The sequence below is a fragment of the Pollicipes pollicipes genome, unplaced genomic scaffold (assembly GCF_011947565.3).
Source record: "Pollicipes pollicipes isolate AB1234 unplaced genomic scaffold, Ppol_2.1 Scaffold_7231;HRSCAF=8579_pilon_pilon_pilon, whole genome shotgun sequence".
In the NCBI taxonomy this organism is placed as follows: domain Eukaryota; kingdom Metazoa; phylum Arthropoda; class Thecostraca; order Pollicipedomorpha; family Pollicipedidae; genus Pollicipes; species Pollicipes pollicipes.
Genome location: NW_023597034.1, coordinates 7,963,224 through 7,987,656, shown reverse-complemented (window position 1 = coordinate 7,987,656; position 24,433 = coordinate 7,963,224). Strand labels below are relative to the sequence as shown.

Here is a 24,433-nt window from a genome sequence, read left to right as displayed (position 1 = left end):
CCTGACCTGACCTGACCTGATCCGGCCTGGCCTGGCCTGACCTGAGCTCATTTGACCTGGCGTGACCGACCCCACTCCCCGCTCTGCCGCAGGTGTGTCGCAGATGATCCGCGTGCTGCAGGCGACGCCCACTAAGGTGTCGGCGGCGCCGGTCGCCCCGACCGCCGTCCCCTCCTCGTCGGCGGCGGCGGCCGGCGGCAACGTGGTGCGGGCCATCATCAAGACGGCGGCGCCGGCCGGCGCTCAGCCGCAGGTGGTGCGCCGCACCGTCCAGCTGCAGCCCTCCTCACAGGTCAGTCGTGTGCCCTAGCCGGTCGGCTGGCGGCCCGACGCCAGCCAGCCGACCCCCCGTGAAGCCTCGGTCCGTCGCTGTCGGGCGAAATTGTCAGGTGCGTCAAGCGCGTTTGCGCCGTAGAGCGCCAGCGAATCGAACGCTCCTTGCGTTGTTCGTCGTGATATTCGCCGAAGAACGTTGCCAGGCGTTGTGGCCAGCACAGGGGTGGCCTCCCTCTTCACACGGTGTGTTTTCTACTATTATTGGCCGTTATCTCCCACACAAACAAATATACCCCACTGCTGCAGCTCGCGTCATCGGCTTCTTAAGGCCTGCGGTTCCATTTTGATGTCATCAGACGTCGAGCCCACTGCTGCGCCGGTGATTGAGTGTCTGCGTGTGACCGACTCCTGTGTGTGCCGCAGGGGGCCGTGCTGGCGCGGCCGGCCGCTCGGAGTGCTCTCGGTACCCCGCAGACCAGTGAGTGGGCCGCTTCCGTCCCGACGGACCGGCCGCCGGGCGGCGGCGTTGCCGGTGCTGCCGCCGTTCGCAGCAGCGGCGCCGCCGATGCCGCCGCTTCTGCGAGCGGCGGCGGCAGCTGCCATACTCGTTAGCTGTCCGATGCCACTTCTGGTCGCGATTGCTGCGATTGATGCAGTGTTTACTAGTGCTGTGTCTGTATATGTATGGTTAGATGTCGTGCGGACAGTGGGAGTTTTGGATAGCGAAATTATTTAACTCGGACGTTGGGCTCGTCGGTAATGCAGCTCAGTGCGGTCTTAAAAAGTACAATAGCATCTGTACCAATGCTTGCACCCATCCGTTTGGATTTCCACTGCATGTCACAAGTTCCTTTGTTACGTCGCCTCAAATGTCTGCCTGGGGTCGGTTTGCTCGAGGTGTCGGGTGTCGGTCGGGGCCTCCGGTGCCGGTTTGACGGAGTGGGCGGCTGTTCGCAGGGGCTCAGATCGTGACCATCTCACCTCAGCGAGGCGGCGCGCTCCATGGCTCACCCCTGGTGAGTGGTCGGCGCCCGGGAAACCGCCGCCGCTCGCGGCCTGTGCCGGTCTGTGGTACTGTTAAGAATGCCGGTCGTTGCCTAATTGTCTTTGCCAGAAATGCACTGTAGAACTCTTGATCTGAGGCCGCTTGCTCAGCATGCAGAATCCGACATTCGTCATGTGGATCGGCTGTGACCGCTGATTGGTCGCTGTCACTGCGTTCTATGAATGCTGATTGGCTCGTTTGTCTTGCGCTCCCCTGCCCTGCCCTGCCCTGCCCTGCCCTGCCTGCCCTGCCCTGCCCTGCCCTGCCCTGCCCTGCCCTGCCCTGCCCTGTCCTGTCCTGCCCTGCCCTGTCCTGCCCTGCCCTGCCCTGCCCTGTCGCGCTCTGACCTGGCGTGCCCCGCCCTGTCGCGCTCTGACCTGGCGTGCCGTGCCCTGTCCTTCGTCAGCGGCGGACGGTGATCGCCGGCCGACGGCTGCCCACCACGCCTAAGCGGCGCGTGCTGCCGTCCGGCCCGCCGGGTGCGCTGACGGCTGAGCCAGCACCGGTGCGGCCGGCCCCTGCGCCGCTGGAGACGGCCCAGGCGGCCGGCCCGGCACTGGACGCCATCCCACTGATGTCTGACCCGACGACACCGCCGCCCGGCCGGCCGACGCCGCTGCTGATCCAGCCGGCTGGGCGCGCCCCCTTCATCTCGCCCATCCTCGACCACAGCGGCGCGCGCAAGCGCCAGGGCGACCGGGAGCACGACACCTGGTCAGACGCGTGAGTGGCGCACCGGCGCCGCACTGGAGGCGCCGCCCCTCGTTTGCCTGTGGACGTCACGCGCCTCCGGTCACAGAGCTGGTGGGCGCCCTTTCTTGTCCGTTTCAGTAACGGACCAACTTGACGGCATCGCGTCTTCTTTGCGAGTTTTTTTAATGTAACAGTTCATTGGTCGGCTTGTTGAAAGTCGCTGGAAAGTCGCGACGACTGCTTCCTTCGCTAAGATGTGCTGTCCGGGAGCATAGCTCCAGTATTTGTCCAACCGGTGCCAGAAAGCGGTGCCAGATGATGGCTTTCACAAAGTCCATTAATTACACCATCGAAATTATTGGACCGCGCAGGGGTGTCGGAAGACGATCAATACCATGTTGGGGTTGGGCGATCGATGTGATGTGTTGCACTATTGTTTATGATATGTTGTTCAGCTTAAGCTGACTCAGTGACTGCTGAAGTTAAATAGCGGGGACCACTCGGCGTTGGCGCCAATCTCCGGGCCGCTCGTCTGCCCCTCCCCCCCCCCCCCCCGTTCTCATCGTCAACACCGCGGCTCTGCGCGTCCTTAGGAAGCGTCGCCGAACAGAGAAGAACAGCAAGGGTCTGCGCCACTTCTCGATGAAAGTGTGCGAGAAGGTGCGCACCAAAGGCACCACCACCTACAACGAGGTGAGCAGGCGGTGCATCCGCCGAGCGACGCGTATGCCACGGGCTGATGGGTCTGGCGCCAGAGTCGGCGGCCGTGCGCTACCTGCGCAGGTCAAACGACAGGGAGGTCTCGCTACTGGCATTGCTTGGAGATTTGCGACCATTCAGTACATGATCGGGGTCCATGCTAGCCGTCCGCACGCGAGTATGCGCGCTCGAAGTTAGGCACATACGAAAATGGGTGAGCCGTCATATTAAACATGTGTCGTACAAAGTGATGATGTCTAAATGCCGTTAAATGGTCAACTGTCTGCAGACTATGAGGAGTAGGTCCCGGTACACATCGTACCAAAGATCACTGGTCTTTGGCTCAGAGTTGCGGCCATCGTACGCCGGACGGCGTGCATCGGCACTGTGGCTTCTGCGTATGGCCGACAGGTGGCAGACGAACTGGTGGCCGAGTTCACGGAGCCGGGCCGCTGCGAGTCGCCTTCCGACCAGCAGTGCGACCAGAAAAATATCCGCCGCCGCGTCTACGACGCTCTCAACGTGCTGATGGCAATGAACATCATCAGCAAGGAGAAGAAGGAGATCAAGTGGCTCGGCCTGCCGACCAACTCGCTGCAGGTCAGCTACCGGCGCCGGCTGGCGCGGCGCGCGGTGGTCGCGGTCACTGGGACGGATGGTCTCGGCGGAAGGACATTGATGTCGAAGCCGTGCACAGTGGCTCGCCTGTTGAGCTCATATTAGCGAGATCAGTGGCCAGTCGGAGGATCAGACCTCCATTTGCACCGTCCAGTCTACTACACATGCGATCCACTGAACGTCGGTGCAGGCCCTCGGGCTGCAGGTTCGGTTTCACCGACCGGCCTCCTGCAGAGATGATCTGCTCGGTTTTGCATATCCATCTCGTCCTTGCTGCTGGTACATGCCATTGCCATGCCCGGAGGGGGATGGTAACGTTTCCATGACCCTAACACGCGGTCATGGGATGTCTTGCGTGATGCATATCATGTTGGCACATGATATGCTTCATTGGCGTTCCCGCGGACCAGCCTGCAGCTCCACTATGACAGTCTAAGTTGAAATTGCACCAAGGCCATAATTTGTGGTGTTTCCGGCAGCCTTGGGTGAATAGGTTTGATGACACCCAAGCTCTTTGATTGCATCGTAAATCTGCTGTATACCAGCGCACACTTATCTCTGGTTTGCCATTTTAGCCAGCTAGTATGAGCACGCGATCACGGGCTCACAGCTTTTCACGGCACCACACCACGAGACCCTATAAACCGCACTGAAAGTCTCCGCGTGGCAGATAAAATCAAATCGGTATCATAGTGGGCACGGGGCTTCCATCTCCTTCCAATCATCTAGGGCTACGACGGGATGAAGCGAGATACGATAGGGCGAGATAAGGATACCAGCTGACTGCCGCCCGCGCCGCTGGCCAGACCGGCCGCTGGGGGAGAGATATTTCCGGTCGCGTCACTTTTGCACACGTTTGCGCGCGTAGTGCAAACAAGTAGTTGCGCTTAGTGCACTCAAGTCATGTTTTTAATTTTTTAGGCTACTCTGTCGCAAAAAACAAACAATTATGAAATCTGTTGGAAGATGGCCTAATTTTGTTTAATGATGATGAAATTGTGCTAATATGATGCGACAGAACGCAGTGCGTTTAAGCTGTGTGTATTAATACTCCTTATAATAATGTTCATAGTAAAAGCAACAGGCAAACAAATATTTTCGTGAGCGATGCTAATAATTTGCCCCTATGTGAACGCGACATAATGGCTGCTAATAGCCGCGGTCTTCCCAAGTACGCTTACTAAGCACACAAAAAAGCTCTGCCTAGTCGGAACGAAATAGATCCGCTGAATATGGCATTTACTGAGATAGCTTTACTTAAAAGTCGACAAAATCGACAAAACAAAATTAAAACAGCAAAAATCACATCTTTATAACGGTGCTGAAGCCATGCCCCGAGGGCGTTTCCGACCCCTGGAGAAAGACTGGGCGCGGTCAGGTGGGGCGCGCGCTGGTGTGACGGTGCGGGTCCCGGCGCCGGGCTGCCGACCCCTGGAGAAAGGTGGGGCGCGCGCTGGTGTGACGGTGTGGGTCCTGGCACCGGGCTGCCGACCCCTGGAGAAAGATGGGGCGCGCGCTGGTGTGACGGTGTGGGTCCCGGCGCCGGGCTGCCGACCCCTGGAGAAAGACTGGGCGCGGTCAGGTGGGGCGCGCGCTGGTGTGACGGTGCGTGTCCCGGCGCAGGGCTGAAGTGGCCCAGCCGGGGACGTCTGGTTGTGGCGGCACTTAAATCGGACAGTGGTTGGATTGATTAAGTCATGTGTCGCACTAATCCCAAGACAGCAGAACGGACTGCATTGAGCAGGAAGATGTCATTGTTTTGTGGGGGCGAAGCATTGAAAGAGACATGTTCCTCTTAGCTGGCTTAGTCTGCAAACTCTACGCGTATTTTTGTACTCGCGTTCGACACGTGCAAAAGGCATGGGCGTTACTTCCGCTGGCCGTCGCACGTCTATGGTGCTCGGCGGTACGTGAGCGTCCTCTGACCTGTTTGGAGGAGCGAGAGCTCTCTGTAGGCCGATTTGATGAGGGCTTTCACCGGCCAGCTAAATGCAGCCTCACACAGGTGTATTGTGCGGCTTTATTGGTGAACTTCGGGGAACTATGGGCGGTGCTCTGGATTTTTCAATTCAGGTAGCGGGATAGCAGTTCGTTGGAGGTGCGGTAGAACACCACCATGTATCCTTAAATCCCTGTGTCCGGGAAAGTTCCAGCGCGCCTGTCTGGCGGACAAGGGGCACTATAGTGGCGCCTAGCTTCGGGAAACGCCGGCCGTTTGTCAGTTCCAGGACGTGTCGACCTGTATTGAATGCACTGTGTCAGTTCCAGGAAACGTCGGCCTGACATGAATGCATTGTAAGTTGACACCGGCCAGGCCATGCCCGCTTGGAGCGTTGTCCGTGGAAGCCCTGCCCGGGGTGAGGCTGGCTCCAGGGTTACACAATGTATGCGTCCTTTAGTTTGTAACGGCAATTCGGTGCTGTCCTTTACGACCCGAATAGGCGTGGGAGGTACGCGGCACCGCGGCGGCGCTCGGCGGGTCAGGCTCGCCGACCTCTCGACCCCGGGCGTCCCGCCTCGCCTGTCGTCACTGAGGTCACAGCTCACGCGACGCCATGGTGACAAGGGAGTGCTCTGAGCGGATAGATGGGTGCGCAGCCGGTCATGTGTCCGTACTGGTGTCGTGTCTTTCATACCGCGACGTTTAAGGGGCTTTAGACTCAACTGACCCCCTCCTCCACGCTAGCGATCATAGCATTTACATCTGCCGTGCAGTGGTTCCGAGGAATGCAGTGACTTTTTCGACCTGAGTTGAATGACAACAAAATTGATGTCGGAGGATATGCCTCAGACCGACGGTCGTGACCCCTGACCGCAGCCAGGCCGAGGTCACCTGACCCGGCCCGAGTCCGGTAGCCCGGAGCGCACCCCAACCACCAGGCTATGCCAGTATTGTTCTACTTTGTACCCAGGTATCGTTCTCGCAGAGCCCAAGCGTGTTTGAATTGGCTGCCGTAAAGTCAACGCCTTTCTCTGGTCACTGTTTTTTGGACAGAGCTCCACAACACGCACAAGTTAGACAGATGCCGTCCTCTCCCCGCAAGTGCCTCGTTTTGCTCGAGGTTTTCGGCTAGAACTTGAATCACAAGATAGACGTTAAACTACTCCAGAACTTCGAATTGCACTCCTTGATACCGCTGATGTTCACCCTTATCTTTCGAAACGCTTTTTGTTGATGAAAGTTTAGCGCCTACGTTTGCTACGATTGTCGTTTCCTGAGTCGGCCGCAAGAAGCGGCTGACTGTGCAGGCCGGTGTGTGGATCTCTGGGCGGACCACAGTCGGCCGGCCAGTCCCCGAGCGGAGCACAGTAGACCGCCGGTCTCTGAGCGGACCACAGGCGGCTTGCCGGTCTCTGAGCGGACCACAGTAGACCGGCCGGTCTCTGAGCGGACTACAGCCGGCTGGCCGATCTCTGAGCGAACCACAGTAGACCGCTGATCTCTGGGCGGACCACAGTAGACCGGCCGGTCTCTGGGCGGATCACGGTGGACCGGCCGGTCTCTGAGCGGACCACAGTTGACCGGCCGGTCTTTGAGCGGACCACAGTCGACCATCTGGTCTCTGAGCGGACCAAAGACGACCGGCCGGTCTCTGAGTGGACCATAGGCGATCGGCCGGTCTCTGAACGGACCACAGTCGACCGGCCGGCCTCTGAGCGGACCACAGTCTGGTGGCCGGTCTCCGAGCGGACCACAGTCGGGTGGCCGGTCTCTGAACGGACCACAGTCGGCTGGCCGGTCTCTGAGCGGACCACAGTCGAGTGACCTGTCTCTGAGCTGACCACAGTCGGCCGGCCGGTCTCTGAACGGACCACAATCGGCCGGCCGGTCTCTGAACGGACCACAGTCGGCTGGCCGGTCTCTGAGCGGACCACAGTCGGCTGGCCAGTCTCTGAACGGACCACAGTCGGCTGGCCGGTCTCTGAACGGACCACAGTCGACCGTCCTGTCTCTAAGCGGATCACAGTCGGCCGGCTGCCGTGCAGTCGAATCACAGCCCCGACCGCGCGCCCTTCCGCTGGCCGTCGCCACACCTGCATTATTGAGGGCGCCGCTGGCCTCCCAGATGGCCAGCCTGGGAGAGCCGTCAGTTGGCCGACCGGCAGCGAGCACTCGCTGGGGAGGGCCGGCGGAGCCGTCCCCAGGGCCGTCTCCGACGCCGCGCCGCTCTGATGCGGTGCCGCCCGCCGACCCGCGCGCGAGAAAGCGGTGGCATGTGATACTGTCTCGCTCTCGTCAGAAACAAGGTCGTTTTCAAGATGGATAATCGTGTGGGCTGTTGTCCAGAGCTATTGCTGAGATGGCGTGCCGCCATCCTCTCCAGCCGTCGACCGGTGTCACGTGGTGCGAGAAAGACCAGAGGATGGTTGACATGTAGCCGTGTCTGTCTCATCCAGCGCCTCGTTTCGCACATTCCGTAAAGTGTTGCCTGTACCTAACGGCGAGCGCGGAACATTGATCACCGCGGGGCCTCACCGCGTGACGTTGGCCCGGTCGGAGCGGTACCGCGGCAGCTGGCCATGTTCCTCGGCGTGCCCACACGTGGCCTGCCCACGGCGGCATGCGGGCTGCGATCCGGGCGTGGCGTGGTGGGCCGCGTGGACGCTGTCGTGGTCGATTGAAACACCCGTGTGCTGGTGACCGTTCGGTGCTCTGCGTCACGAACCGCGGCGCGACCCTGCCGACCTGCGCGGAATGAAAGCGTGCTGTCGCCGTCAGCTGGAGTGTTTCCATGATATGGCCAACTCACAGGCCCGCCGTATTGGCATTGGCAACTTTTATGGCACTGCTGGCGCGGGCAGGAAGCCTCCAGCCCTCGTCATTTTGCGGGCGTTGCAAAGTTGGGGGCGGGTGGCGTCAGCTGGCCGGCGGCCCCGCTCGCCCACGTAGTGTGGCCTCTGCCAGCCAGCTGGCTGGTTTGCTCTTCCAGTGCGAGCTGTTTGCTTTCTTCCGACCGCACTGTTGCAGGCGCTTCGGGACAAGTTTCGGTCCAGTCTCAAAATGGAGTGACACAATTTGATTTCCGTCGTAAGTGGTGAAGGCTTTCAGCCAAACGGGCTTGCCTCGCCAGTGGTGGAGCCTCCTCAGATCAAAGCCTCCGTTGACAGCCGGCATGTTGTGCTGGCGGGTTTTCTGGGCTGTAGCGAAAGTTTGCACATTGCTTTTGCATTTCAGTCTCTCTTATTGATTGAAATTGTAAAAAAAAAAAAACATTCGTAGTCGGATTTCACTGGCCAAATACGTTTTTGACGGCTTGGAGGTTTTGATCGAGAGTCGGCCGGTGTCGCCCCTGACGCCAGACTGGTCTCCCTTGCGTCGTAGGAGTGTACAAAACTGGAGCGGGAGAAGGCGCAGCGGACGCACCGAATCAACATGAAGACGCAGCAGCTCAAGGACCTCATCCTGCAGCAGATCGCCTTCAAGAATCTGGTGGAACGGAACCGCAAGGTAGGCCTACCACCTCGCTTATCGTGCGTGCCCACCCTGTGGCGACTTATCTGGACGACAGGTGTCGGCTTGGGGGGGGGGGGGGGGAGGGGGAGGGGGAGACGCCCGCCGCGGCTGGTGGCGATCCGACAGTGCATACGGCCGTCCCGCTGTACTCAGGCGGTAGCGGCGAGGGGCCGGGGAGACTGGGGCTGGCCACCCCGGAGAGCCGCCGTGGCCGCCGGTGGACGGCGGCAGCCTTTTCCTCTCGTGCCACCGCCGCTCACTGGCGAGGGGCAGCACCCCTCACCACTCGCTCCAGATCGAGCGTGAGCCATGGAAGAACGGCCGCTGAGTAGCCTGGTTTGCCTGAAGAATCCAGCAATTGTCCCGACTAGTCCCTTGGGATCGATCAGTGACGATTCGTGTCGAGTCTACTTTATTGTTTGGGATAAGACAGAAGTAATAGCCGTATTCTTCGGAGAAAAACCAGGAGGATGGAGATATTTCGGCAACGTGCCTTTATCGAAACAATAGCAGAAGTGAATTCAGAATTCCCTGCCGATGATCCTACTCGATTTTTCAGGGTTTTTACAGCAAGCCACAGTTCTTAAAGGACACCAACACCCGTGAGATTCAACAGAGCGATTGCCAGCTATTATTATGATACAGTGCCTATGTAGGAATTAGAATGCTCGAACATACGTGTACACAGTGTCCAAGAATTCGAGACTTTGGGTGTAAAGCAACACCCTATGAGGAGGAATTTTTCACTCCTTTTCCCCATATTTTATGTGAATTTTTCACTCCTGCCTGACATCGTCTAATCGCACATGCCAAACCCCTATTTCCCTTTCTGAGGTTTTCAGATGTCATCCAAAACCGATCTTACTTGAAACCACCAGGCATAAACAAGGCTCTACAGACCCTGGACACCTACAGCTATGTCCCGCCTCACCTACATTTGAATCATGCCTATATATGCACAGAGCAAGGGCGCCAGGTACCTCCAAGCACAAGAACCCCAGCGACTCCAGCCACTTGCGCGCATTGAATTTGGTTTGTTTACAAAATGCATCATAATCGGCAGCTGTGTGCCAAATGCAAGATTTTCACGCATCCCCTATTTTTTTTTTTGTCCCACCACACCACGAGGGCTGAGCCTGACGCAAGCACCAGCAAGGCCTGGTAGATAATTTTACTCCACGTATTTCTTTTTTCCCGAGGAAACCTGACCACTAAATTGCACCACTCCCGAAATGCAGGAGTGAAAAATTCAAGAAATGTCTTCTAAATCAAATTTACAACATTAATATCACCATTTGAGCACTTATGTCAACATATTTCAAGTCAAATTAACTGATGACAAAACTTTGTCAGAAAAGTATCAGTCTTTATATTGATTTAACTCCTTTTGTTTTTCTTGGTATCATACTAGTATGATACCACTTTAGCGTTTTTTTATTGCCTTTAGAGGTATGCTCTGTGGCTTAAAATGTTGACCAATTTCTCTGCAAGATGCCCCAACTGCAAACTGGTGCGTATTTCATACCTAAATTGGATTAATTCGCCAGCCACCCAAACATGTTTGATAGGCACCCAAGAGTGAACAATGCGCAGGGAATATAGGAGACAATTTGAAGCACGGAACTTATTTTTACCGCCATTTTTGCCCTATTAAACCCCCGATTAACCGTTTTCTTGGTTCATGGCGGTGCTTAATAATGATAAATCTAAGCCTTTGGAGTGCCTAACTCACCAGGCTACCTGACAAGGTTATCCTAATGCTGCCGTACAGAGCTTTGGGACAAACCTAGCGCGGCTAATACAGAAGTGTTTGATGGCAAAATTGTGGCCACTGGAGATGTTTATCATGCACACTTCTTACTTGTTTCGCATTTTAATCTCGTAAGTTGATGGTCATGACTGATATTTATATTTTTGGGGCGAGTGGGATGACTGTCTGCCAGCAGACCGTGCAAAATTCACTGACTTTTTGTTGTGGGGGAGCAGGAAGAAGCCAGTAAGTCTCCTCCGGCCAAGGTAAGCTTGGCTCCGGTAAGCCGAGCAATTGCATACCTTACCTGCTTTCAACACACGATTGGTAACCAGAGTTAGCGATTTTCTGTTTTAATCCATCGAGTTTTGTCATAAGACAAATTATGATGCCACAAGGCATGCAAAGGGCTTATATTGTTCCATATTTTTGATTATTTGCCCCAAATTTCTTGAAGTAGTTCCTCGTGGCTGCTTTAACCAGATGTTTTCCATAGCTGTCATGGTTGCTAACTGGCAGATGACTGTACTGTACAAATGCACTATGTTTTTAACACAGGGATGCTCCAAGCTGCATAACAATTATGCTATGAGTTAAATATAAGTATGCAACAAAAAGTCAGACCATCCCATGGCTGGCATGGCTGGCGGAGCCATCCAAAATGTTAAGCCAACACCTCAAACTTTGCGATTAAATACTGAATAAACAAGCCTAAATAGATGTCTTTGCTGCAGCTGAAAAGGAAGCAGCAATACCGGCATGGTCATCCAAAAGTTATGTTACTTTTGGAGAAGAGAGATTCTTTTGTGGAGCATACATTGCCGTTGACATAGGTTAACCATGGCAATCAAAATAAGTTGTTCGAAGTAATTTAAAGTGTTTTGATTTGTGTGTTGTCAACTTTGTCGATGTCAACAAGCATACACAAATGAATTGAGCAAAAATGGAAGTTGAAACCAGCCAAAAATTAGGTTTATCATGTTTTCATTACAAGTGATGCTGTCAACAGATAGGTGAGTTGAGATGATGTTCAACATATGGGCTACTCGAAGTTAGGTAAGTTGGTTAAGTGCATGGCAAGTGGCAATATGAATCGTGCAAGAATCAGTAACTTACAACTGCTGCTGTGATACAAACAGGTTAGACAGGATGAGATGAAGTAAGGCCTGTTTAGGTTAGGCATAGTTAGGCTACTTTCATGAAGATAAGCACAGGTATTTTGTAAGAAATAGTGACAAAATGTTTGTTTTCCCTGACCCCATCTTAACAGAAGCCAGAGGTATGTCTATTGTGTTTGACTTGGTGATGGGCTGCGTATGAATCCAAGGTTTTTTTGTTTGAGTGCTTTATGCTTGTTGAATTTTCTGTTGTTATTTTGTTATTGAATTGCTTTGCTTTGTTTTGTGTGAAAGTGCTGTGGAAAGAAAGTGAAAAGTGCAGCATCAAATTATTGGTGTTAAGTTTTTCAAATGATTTGCGTTGCATTGTCATGAAATTACTATGCTTTAATGTATTCTGTTTCACTTTAATGGCCTAAGATGTTAAAAAACAAAACAGTTGTGTCAGGTTTCTGATATTACGTCCACGCCAGCTTGAAATAGGATGCCTTTGTTTGCTGAAGCGTCAGTCACGAGCTCATAAGTTCCCTCTTTTGTGAATGGATTTATCCACTCCCTCACGGTCTTTCTGCGACGAAATTTTTCACTCCCAGCCGAGTTCAAAAGGGATTCTAGCTCCCTGCGTGTACATGCGAACGAATTCAAAGAAGTAGGCATCACGCGTCACGCTTGATTCAAACATCCAAGCGAGATGAAGTAAGCAGGCATCGCACATTGTGGATCAGTTATACATGCAAGCGATTTCAATTGAACAGGCATCGCACATCACGCGGCAGGCATCACTTAAACATGCAAACTATTTTAAGCTAGCATACACCACACGTGAAGGCACACACCACGCGTGAAGGCACATATCACATTTGCCTGATCGGTCGTGATGAGCCCTGTAAGGTAAGATTTGGTCGCCGAATTTTTGTAAGAATAGATTCACTCATTTTCTTGCCTCGGTGGTCTTGCGCTTTGTAGATGACTGAGCCCTAAAAGGGGCATAGGTTTCATACCTCCATTGATTTGAGCCTGAGTGTATGCCAAAAAATGTCCACCGAAAGGGGTATTCCTTGTTTTGTTTTTGGTGTCTCGCAGATGTTCATTATATCTTAAACGAAAGGGTGCATGGACTCCCCGACATAGACTGTCCCTCCCGTGTTTTTCACACAGTCTGCACTTGACTTCGTAAACCACGCTTTTTTGCGTGCAAAACCCTTGAAACCCAGAACTGGATAAATGGCATCTATTGCCATTCGGGCACTTATGTTTCGAGATGGAAGATTTCACCAGACAATTTTTTAGCTTGTCGCTCTTCCATGCTATGCGCGCGCGAGTTTTGATTTCTTAACAACGTGTTTGATTTTCCAAAGCAAATGTTCATCTATATAAGGTAGCGCTAAGAATCCGTCTTCCGATAGGACGTGTTCCCGCCCCGTACCACCCATCCCCCCACGCGCTCTAGACTTGTTTTTACTGCTTCCAACATTGTACCTTAAAGTCGCGGAGAATATCCATTGTCCAACAGCAAAGCCCATGTTTTGTTTATGCTCTCTCTTTCCTTTTCATCACTTAATGAGTTGTTTAGAGCCCTATGGAATATGTTATGAATTATGTTGTGCTTAGTGGAAGTTGGATGCGCAGATTCGCGGTGCAGAATTATGCCAGAGTTGGTAGGCTTGATAAAGAGCTCCGTTTCTAACGTTGTGCGGCTGTTTCTCCTGTCCACTGTCACTAGCGTATCCAAATATGGGACCCCTTTCCGCCCCGTGTGTGCTCCATCGTAAGAGCTAAATTCGGATGTTCGTTGCGCATGAACTCTAAAAACTCTTCAAGGCACGCTGTCCGTGCGTCCGTACCCAGCATAATCACCGATGTATCTTGCTAAGAAAGTTGGTCTTAATGAGCTGGCGGCCAGAGCCTTCGTTTCAAAAAGTTTAAGAATATTCTCGCCGGAGGAAGAGCGCATGGGTTCCCCCATTGCTATTCCCCATGGTTGTCGGTAGAAGTCATCTCCGAACGAGAAAGTATTATCCTGGAGACACTGTTCTAAAATACCGCAGATATCCTCTTTTGATGGACCGAAGGCATCAATTTCAAGGGAATGTTGGTCTACCTTAGCTAAGTACAGGAATGAATCTGATCTACTGAGAAAATCTGAATCTACAAAGCACAGGAATGCTCTTGGGAAATGCTCGTCTACCTCAGCTAAGGAAGCGGAACATTTGCATGAAATTGATGCGTTTGGTTTATCAAAGGGGCATATCTGCAGTTCTTTAGAACAGTGTCTCCAGAATAATGCCTTTTGTTCGGAGATGACTTCTACCGACAAAAATTGGGAACGGCAATGGGGAACTCGTGCGCTCGTCCTCTGGCGATAATATTTTTGACCAATTTGAAACGAGGGCCCTGGCCGCCAGCCCATTAAAACCAACTTTCTTAGCTAGATACATTGATGATTATGCTGGAGTACGGACGCACGGACAGCGTGCCCTTGAAAAGTCACAATCCATGAACAACCAGCATCCAAATCTAGTTTTTACGATGGGGCATATAGGGGCCGGAAAGGAGGAACAGCTAGTGATATTTGGATACGCTAGTGACGATGGAAAGGAGGAACAGCCGCACAACGTTAGAAACGGAGCTCTTTATCAAGCCTACCAACTCTGGTATAATTCTGCACTGCGAATCTGCGCATCCAACTTCCACTAAGCATAACATAATTCATAACATATTCCATAGGGCTCTAAACAACTCATCAAGTGATGAAACAAGAAAGAAAGAGCATACACAAAATATGGGCTTTGCTGTTGGACAATGGTTATTCTCCATAACTTTTTGGTAGAATGCTGGAATAAGTAAAAAAGTCTAGAGCGCAGGGTTGGATGGTAGGAGGTGGGTACATGTCCTATCGGAAGACGGATTCTTAACGCTACCTTATGTAGATGAACATTTGATTTGGAAAAGCAGACACATTTTTAGACAATCAAAATTGCACGTACGCATAGCTTGGAAGAACGGCAAGAAGCCAAAAAAAGTATCTGGTGAAATATTTCATCTCGAAACCTAAGTGCCCGAGTGGCAATAGATGTCATTTATCCAGTTCTGGATTTCAAGGGTTTGCACGCAAAACACGTGGTTTACGAAATCAAGTGCAGACTGTGTGAAAAACACGGGAGGGACAGTCTGTGTCGGGGAGTCCATGCTCCCTTTTCGTTCAAGATATAATGAACACCCGCGAGGCGCTAAAAACAAAACAGAGAATACCCCTTTCGGTGGCCATTTTTGGCAGAACACGCTCAGGCTGAAATCAAGGGAGGTATGGACCCTATGCCCCTTTTAGAGCTGAAAGTCATCTACATAGCACAGGACCACCCAGACAGGAAAATAAGTGAATATGTTCTCATAAAAAGTCGGCGACCAAATCTTACCTTACAGGGCTCATCATGACCGATTATACGAACGTGATATGTGCCTTTATGTGTAATGTGTGCTAGCTTAGAATCATTTCGTGTTTAAGTGATGCCTAACGTGTGATGTGCGATGCCTGTTGAATTGAAATCGCTTGCATGTATAATTGATATGCGATGTGTGATACCTGTTTACTTCAAGTCGCTTGCATGTCCGAATCAAGCGTGATGCGTGGTGCCTATTTGCTTGAATTCGTTTCCATTTACACGTATGTTCGCGTTTTCTAATTCTTAAATAGGCACTGTATCGTTGCATGGCTGGCAGTCGCTCTTTGTTCAATCCCCTGAATGTCGGTGTCCGGTAAAACACTGTGGCTTGCTGTAAAAACTGAAATATTGAGTAGAATTATCAGCAGGGAGGCCGGAACTTAGTTGGGACTAGACCTGGCAATCCCATGGTGACGTCACCATGGAATTGCCCCAGGGCATTTAGTTGTTTAAAGGGCATTGCAATGCGTGTTTTTTAATAACCGTTTTCGAATACTTCTAATGCGTTCTCTCCCATAAAATAAGTCTCAAGACGTTTGCCAGTATGTCTCCTAGCCATAACCGGGGTTCAAACAGCTGTGGTTGGTCAAATATTTTAACACCAGCCCGTATCCCCATACCATGTTTTACATCCAATAAGGGCGGCTTTTATGAACGTAAGATGTGATTATCACCCGTACTGTCACAGAACGTGTCTAGCTGCGCGGTGCGGGTTTTAATCCAGATGCGGATTACTTCAAACCGGTGATACGTATAAACGAGCGGTCAGCTCAGTGAAAGGGAAATATTAGAGCGTGCAACCACCGAGAAGGCGGCAACGGCTACATTCAATGTTAACATGCGCCCGGGTGGCCGGTTGGATACCCTTCGCTCGGGGGTCAATTTGACCCCCCTGATAGCTCAAGAACTAAGTGAGCTAGATACATAAAATTCATAGGGTGTATTGATCTGTACGTGATCTCATTTAAATCATATTTTGAGGTTCTTAGGTCATGACCTTGGGTCAAATGAGGTCAAACGGGCAAATTCCAGATTGATCTCCAAAGGGCAAGTGGAACCTGGGACCCAGGTACATGTTCCGAGCGAAAGGTCACACGTTCATCTAAGGTCACTGAGCTCGTCTGACCTTTTGAGGGTCATGGTGACCAAAATTCTACAAGACCGCTTTGAGTTTTGCATCTGGATAAGCGACGTAGGTTACGCTAGGCCGTATACTCCGGAAAACCAAATGTTGACCCGGGTTATTATAGGTCAGTGACCTTTTCTGACCTCGGAAGTCGGTGAAAGGTGTGTAATGCGGCTCCTGTTATCAATAAATTCGAAATGAGCGTCAGAAACTACCCCAAGCAGCAAGACCTAGATTAATAAAATAGGTTGATTTTAACCGTGGTCTGGCCTTCATAACTGACGTTGCGTCAATGCAATTTGTTCGTTCAAGTTTTGTGATGCCTAAGAAAGTATCTCATAGATGTATGGCTTCGTCTAACACTCCATTGTTGGATCAGATTGAGCGATTTCCTAGAAATTGTCTTCGCTGAAACCATGGCCTGATTTAGACCTGCCGTAGGTCAGCGACCTTACCAGGTACATATAATTTTTATGCCAAGCGATCCGCCATTCAACTGTGTACAGCTTTGCAAAATTTGGCGTGGCTACGCTGCGTCGTTCGGAAATCATTCCAGAAAAGCCTTTGAGGTGTCAATTTGACCCCCCTCGCCACGCCACCCGAACGCGTGTTAAGAGAGGCACTAGGAGTTTTGCCGAGCGGAACGACGGGACACGCAGATGCAACCTGATTTCGCATGATGTCGGCGATAGCAATGCATGAATCACTTTTGAGCACATGCAGTAGCTCGGAGGTGAAACTTTCCCTCAAAAGTTAAGAGTGCATATGCCATTTTTGGACCGCTCCTTCTGTGCACCGTCGTAGCCGTACCTAGCCTTAAGTCGTTTGCAAGTTTGGGCCGGTGCAGTTATGGTCCCAATTGCGTAGTGTTGAGGTTGCACCCGTGCAGACTTAAATGCTGGTAAAAAACGACAGCCGGGCTTCTGCAAGTCATTCTAGGAAGAAATTGTCATGCTACAGGCTTATGTTACGGGCAGCGACAACATGGATTATCCAATGAAGTTTTGATGATTTATGTCCAGTCAATGTACATAGGGACAACATAACATTTTCAGAGTGGTTGAAGACCAGCGCCGAGCTGTAATCTTCTCCCCCCCCCCCCTCCCCTCCCGTGCCCCTGGCCTTCAAAAGTCAAGAAATAATGACAAGTTCGGCGTGAATATGTTGCAAACTTGTAGGCCACTTGTGATGTAGATGATCCTGGCACTGTGAGGCCTTACAAAGTTGGTTTGATGTGTCAAACATGGTTAGTTGCACATCTAAAGGCAAAACTTCAAGTGTCGAACTGAAGTATTTTATGTGATTTCTTATATTCTGCAGGAAAGCCGAGACATACTTGAAATTTGAGTGTGCAAGGCAGGATGTCATCTTTCAAGGCATAACATTGAGAAGGAAATTACCGGTCTAGTATGCAGGCAATGACAACCGGGTCCACAGAACCTAACAGGATTTAGGGACAGGGTAATTTATCCATGTATTGTACAGCACTCATAGTTGCAGCTAGTCATTTTCCAACAGCATAAGGGATTGCCTGTGTGAAGAACAACCTGTGCGAACCTTTGCCTCTGTCCCAAATGGCATGCCATAGACATATTTCTGTAATTGTACCAGTACTAGAAACATAAGAGCACCTTTGTCATGTCTGTGCTGGATCACAATTGACGTCAGTAACTAAAAAGAAATGCCCAACACTGACTGGCAATTGGCAGGGGTGCAGTTTCCTTTTCAGTCAGGGGCTCCAGTTCCCCAAAATATTTCGCCTGCAGCCTGACTTTGAGAACAAAGTGAGCCAAATCTTGGGAGAAACAGGCCTGTTCGTTGGCGTCTTTTGAGGGGTGGGTTACATCATTTCCCACTGCTCAGTTCGCTGGGACTGAGTGGAGTGAGTTGAGTTGAATATGAATTGAGGGCCCCAACTCATTTGGCATCCCTGACCACTTACCGCTGGTGCAGCACTTACAACAAAATGTTGACATTGTTATGATTGTCATAAAAAGTAGGAAACATGATTGATTGCATGCCAGTGGTTGTATTTTAAATATCAAAACAAGGTAGGAGACAACCTGAAGACAACCAGTGCATGGCTTGAGGCTAAAATCTCATCATATGTTCCACCTTTTTGTGTCCGAAATTTTATTATTGGCGTGAACAATTAAAGGTTTCGTTAATTTTTAGGCTACTTCAGGACACAATTTAGAGAAGATGATTGCATAAACGTCAGGAAAGTGTCATTGTAGTTGCTCTTACGAGAATGTTCACCGGGATTGCCCAGCAATGAACGGCGGAAAATGCCTGTGCTGCCCTGCATGCTGCCAGCAGAACCAGTGCAGTTTTGTTATGTCGCCGGAACACCATAATTGTAACGTTGCCGGATTTAGTCAAAGTTTTAGACTATTGAGGATGCTATCTACATATTTCTGACAACAGATTATAATCCTTAGCCAAATGTTATGTGTTTACCAATTTGTATTCAAATGGCACTGTTGCAAAAATGATAAATAAAAAGCAGCATAAGATCACTGTGCCGGTACCAATTTGAAATCTGGCATGTTCTGGTATTATCATGCCGTCCAACCTGTTGTTATAGGGCCTTGATCATCAGCAGGCAATTTTGAATTTACGTCTGCTATTGTTTCGATAAAGACATGTTGCCGAATTATCAACCCAACTATATCTCCATTCCCCTGGTTTCTCTCCGAGGAATAGGTTGTTGCTGCTGTCTTATCTGTGTGAATAATGTTTCTCGCTAATGCACTGAACAACTTACGTGATTATTGTTTGGGACGCAAAGTCGAGAAGTCGGCGTGCTGGATCACCAAACAGCACTCCTAACCAAGCGGACACCGAGTTGTGTTCCGCATCGGGTCGGTGTTGTTTGCAGGCAGGTTCCGTAGTTCAGAGCAGATTTAGACTTACGAGCGGTTTTAGGTCAGTTAAGGGCATGGACCGTGACCTCGCTGGATGGACCTGTAGGTCACCAACCCATGAAAAGGGCCCAGTCTGCGCGCAGCCGATCATTAGGTACTGAGTCGGTGCCAGAGGTACCATTCATTGTCATCGGTCCTGTCCAACATGGCGTCACAGCTCAGCAGCTGACGCGGCCAAATAGCAGAGTTATTTTCCAAGCATTCACAATTAACGTATCATCAGCCATCTCAAATCGAGCGCCACCACTTTTTATCGCGTTCAGTGTTCTCAGAAACATCGCTGCTTGGGGAGCGGAGGGACCCCCACCGCTTCGCTGGCGGGAGGCAGTCGATATCGGCTGTGCCGGACAGGGCAGCGTTGTATAGCTCGGCAGTGCGGCATCTCGACTCACGGCCCCCTTCTCAATGTCTCGAGTCTTTATCTCAGAGGCCTGATATCCGCTGCTCGTTAGTCATGCGAACGGAGGAACTCTTTGAAAAGCACGATGCGCAAACGGCATTTTAGAACACGCAGACTTTTTTCCCAGAAAAAGAAGCCCTCGTCGTGCACCAGATAATCCGACAGGTTCTGCTATTGACGGTGGTGCCTGGCATTGTGGCCAAATGTACATCTGCTTACACCTATGCATTGGGAAGTCCTCGTAATGTAGTTCGTCGGATCTACTGAATGCGGTGTGGTGGATGTCTGTCATGCATGTGTACGGAAATTCCTTGTGATTGAACACAGGCACCGCCTGTGCGATGGGGCACAGGCACCGCCTGTGTGATGGAGCACAGGCTCCGCCTATGAGCCGGGACAACAGACATTGCTTGACAGGCAGGTGCTGAGGCGTAATGGGTGGTGTTTCCCGTACCGAGGCCACCGGCATGCGCAGTGTGGTGTACACCTGCTGCGTAATCAATGTTTTAGACAAATTGCTGGGTCAGTAAATTGGTTTCTGCGTTAAGAAGAAGACTCATTAGCTAAGATCAAAGGAATAACTGGGCACGTGCCGTATTCGTCGCTCTAAAATCTGCTGCTAAAGCGGATTAACGGATGATAATTTCGCTGTCGTAGGCGCTAGAGTTGCTACTTGATTATATTCGGAAAGCCTTGTAGCTCACGTTTGGCGCACGGCGTGCCCCCGGCAGATACAAGCTCAACAGTCAGCGTTTTGCCATGTGCACTCCTGGATGTATGAAAGATCTCCAATAGTTCTGCGATTAAAGCTACTACCAGAGCTTTAGCCAAAAACGTATCGTCATGAGCAGACATGTCCGTGCCCTATTCATGATAGCAATACACGGGATGAAGTAAGTCAGTATCTCGCTTACACAAAAATCTGCTCTCGTCCAAACTTCCCGTCGCCCCGGTTCAGTCCACTCCCCGCTGGCTCCCGTCGCCCTGGTTCGGCCCACTCCCCACTGGCTCCCGTCGGCGCCTCGACCCACGCCGCCGTGTTCTCCCGTCGCCCCGGTTCGGTCCACTCCCCGCTGGCTCCCGTCGCCCTGGTTCGGCCCACTCCCCACTGGCTCCCGTCGGCGCCCCGACCCGCGCCGCCGTGTTCTCCCGTTGCCCCGGTTCGGTCCACTCCCCGCTGGCTCCCGTCGCCCCGGTTCGGCCCACTCCCCACTGGCTCCCGTCGGCGCCCCGACCCGCGCCGCCGTGTTCTCCCGTCGCCCCGGTTCGGTCCACTCCCCGCTGGCTCCCGTCGCCCCGGTTCGGCCCACTCCCCACTGGTTCCCGTCGCCCCGGTTCGGTCCACTCCCCGCTGGCTCCCGTCGCCCCGGTTCGGCCCACCCCCCGCTGGCTCCCGTCTCCCCAGTCCGGTCCACGCCGCCGTTGTCTCCCGTCTCCCCACGCTGTCGGCGTCTCCCGCCGCCCGGTCGGATCCATGGCCGGGGCGTGACGCCGTGCCCGGCCGGCGGCGCCGTCCGCCTGTTTGTGGCGCCTGTCTCCCGTTACTGGTGGGCCGGGGCGCCGGGCGCCGGGCGTTTTTTTGCGGCCGGCGGCCAGACGACTCATTGCGTTCCCGCCGGGGCGCGGATGGCGCCGCAGCCGAGGGCTCTTCTCCGATCGGCGAGCGGTGGCTTCACTGGAAAGCGCGGCCTCGAAGCGCAGGACAGCCGCGCCGGCGCAGGTCTGTGTGTGCTGTCAACAGCGGGGATGGGATTACTCGGTTACGCGCTTCTCCCACTCCGAATGGCGCCGCGCCGCCGCCGCCGCGCTGGCAGCGCGTCACTGTATTGTCAGCCGCTTCGGTGTGCGTATGAGACGATGGCCGCGCCGTGCCGCGCCGTGTTTGGAGCTGACTCACCTCATTATCACTGGGCCCTGAAACGCGGCGCTGCATGTAATTTATCAACCCCTCGCATCCCTGCGCTGCGTTGCTAATGCATCTGTCTTGAGAACTAATTTATCTGGGAACGACATGCCCATCTAGGACTCGCCATTAGCGTGGCACACCATTCAGCGCTCATCGATTACACAACAGTGAAACGTTGCGCGTTGTATGGAAGCATGATTTGCAGACACAACGAAAGCACTTAACCGTTTTGGGGTGCGTTTTCTGTCCTTGAGCTCGTTTAGGTGTTGCGATGATGTCATACATATCTGGATTTGGGGCCGTGATTTGGAGCCATGTTTCGTCTAAAATGCGATGACCTCTGGTCCTTTCAGCGACAGATATCGGACTGTTGTTATGGAACGGAGCCGCTGCCAAGACCAGCAAAAACGTGTTTTGTTCACTTCGTTGTTCTCGAGCCAAAAAGACAGTTGCGTGTTTGTTTCCGCGATCGCTTGCATTCCGCGTTCGCCGCTTTCCTGCCGCCATGACCTGCCGCGGATCGCAGGCTGAGCTTGTCATGACCTGCCACGGACCGCAGGCTGAGCTTATCATGACCTGTCGCGGACGGCAGGCTGAGCTTGTCGTGACCTACCGCGAACCGTAGGTTGAGTTTGTCATGACCTGCCGGGGACTGCAGGCTGAGCTTGTCATGACCTGTCGCGAACCGCAGGTTGAGTTTGTCATCACCTGCGGCGGACCGTAGTTTGAGTTTGTCATGACCTGCGGCGGACCGTAGTTTGAGTTTGTCATGACCTGTCGCGGACCGCAGGCTGAGCTTGTCATGACCTGTCGCTGACCGCAGGCTGAGTTTGTCATGACCTGTCGCGGACCGCAGGCTGAGTTTGTCATGACCTGTCGCGGACCGCAGGCTGAGTTTGTCATGACCTGCCGCGGACCGCAGGCTGAGCTTGTCATGACCTGCCGCGGACCGCAGGCTGAGCTTGTCATGACCTGTCGCGGACCGCAGGCTGAGTTTGTCCGCCATCGGCTTGTTACAGGCGGAGGAGGACCACGGACCGCCGCCGCCCAACTCCACCGTCCAACTGCCCTTCATAATCGTCAACACAAGCAAGAAGACTGTGATAGACTGCAGCATTTCCAATGACAAGTAAGCTCCTGATGGCATTGACATGTGCGTGTGCTCTTTGTTACCAGAGCATTATTGCTTATTAAAGCGAGCGCCTTTTGGCAAAACGGTTGTGCATGAAAAGCATTAATTCTAATTTCGCATCACCTATGACATCTGCATACAAGGTGTGGTGAAAAAGGGATTGAACGATCATATAACTTTGTAACTTCAAAGTGCTTTATGACCTCGCGTGTGGTCTCATCTTTCAGAAGAATGTGTATATATATATATATATATATATATATATATTACATCCTTCAAAAATAAGCTGTACGATGTGCGGACATTTCCGACATATAGCAAGTTTGCCCAGGACCGATGCTCTTTGAGTACCAACACGCGCTATCTGGACTGTCGCCTGTCAGTATCGTCGGCAGTGACGCCCCCCATATGTGACTGGTCGGCCCTGTGCGCGGTTGGCGCGGCCTCCGTCACCGTGGCTGGGCCGCGCTCTTGCCGGGCTCGATCCACCAGGCGGCCAGGGAGACACGCAGGGGGCGGGTGGGGGCAGGGGGGGGGGGGCGCAGAAGGCGCGCGGCTCGGCCGACGTTGCGTCAGCCCGGGTACGGACAGCGGCGTTGATCCGGCCCGAGCCGCGGCCGTTCCCGGCGCCGGCGGACGTGAGCCAGGGTGACCGCGCCGCCGATACCAGCCCGGCCCAAACTTGTCGCCCGGATCGCCGCCGGATTAGCGGCTGGCTCCATTTTGCAGAACTTTCGCGTCGCCTCGGGCCGGTGGTTGGGCTGCGATGTGGGCGCATCGAGCCGGCGGTTGGGCTGCGATGTGGGCGCCTCGGGCCGGCGGTTGGGCTGCGGTGCGGGCGCCTCGGGCCGGCGGTTGGGCTGCGGTGTGGGCGCCTCGGGCCGGCGGTTGGGCTGCGGTGCGGGCGCCTCGGGCCGGCGGTTGGGCTGCGATGTGGGCGCCTCGGGCTGGCGGTTGGGCTGCGGTGCGGGCGCCTCGGGCCGGCGGTTGGGCTGCGGTGTGGGCGCCTCGGGCCGGCGGTTGGGTTTCGGTACGGGTGCCTCGGGTTGGTCACCTGTCTCGCCAGGTGCCCTCTGGAGCGCTCCAGCGTATCTGGTTGGAGTCGTGGGGAGAGGAGCGTTCCGTCGCCGGCGTGATTTCGGCCAACCGAGCAGGTCCGCTAGGCCCCGCCGGGCGGACGCCGGATCGCGGCACCGCATCTGGCCACCACGCCAGCGCAGGCGGCGCGCGGAGCAGCCCGCGCGGAGCCGCCGTCCCCCGTCCCCTCTACCCCCTGAGAACAAGCCGCCTGCACCGCTGCCGGGCGACAGGCCTCCTGAGGAATGGCCCGTCTACCGTCGGCCGGCTGGATGCAGCACCCGGCGCTACTGTTTTCCTGCACGTAAAGTAATCCTTGAAGGCTCGCAACGCTCTCGGCCTGTTTTTCGCTCGAGGCAATCACATTTAACGTGCCAGGACTTATTGTCTGTCGGTCCCCCGTGCTGCAATGGAGCCTCGTATGAGCCGGAGCACCGCGCCTCGGGCCGACTGACGGAGGAGGCGGAAGCTATTTCTTGAACAACGCATTTGCGCTGAGAAAGGGAGTGTGCTTGTTGAAATGTAAAGCAGTTTCGCGCTGATAGGCGTCATTTGGCATGCCCAAAGACGAACATCACAATATCAAGCATAAGTCAGGAGGTTGTCACATTCGTGCGAAGCGTGCCGGCTCGGAGAGGCGATCATGGGGCTGGGGCTCACGAGACAGATGGGTGGATCACGGTCAGCCGCGGTCATTTGCACGTGCCCGTGGCAACGCTGTGAAGATGTGGGTCACCAAACTCTGGCAACTTAGCAGCGTTGAGGCAT

General features: G+C 53.3%; 1 protein-coding gene across 1 annotated transcript in view; it reads left to right on the top strand.

Annotated features, from left to right (window-relative positions):
- Positions 1-1,816: 1,816 nt before the first annotated feature.
- The window catches only part of LOC119110344 (transcription factor Dp-1), a 35,042-nt gene continuing 12,425 nt past the window's right edge, over positions 1,817-24,433 (top strand). Inside the window, exons 1-5 of the mRNA XM_037234123.1 lie at positions 1,817-2,044; positions 2,608-2,707; positions 3,125-3,313; positions 8,655-8,780; positions 22,476-22,585. Coding sequence (XP_037090018.1) covers positions 1,896-2,044; positions 2,608-2,707; positions 3,125-3,313; positions 8,655-8,780; positions 22,476-22,585 — 674 coding nt within the window. The 5' untranslated portion in view covers positions 1,817-1,895. The remainder of the gene's footprint in view (positions 2,045-2,607; positions 2,708-3,124; positions 3,314-8,654; positions 8,781-22,475; positions 22,586-24,433) is intronic.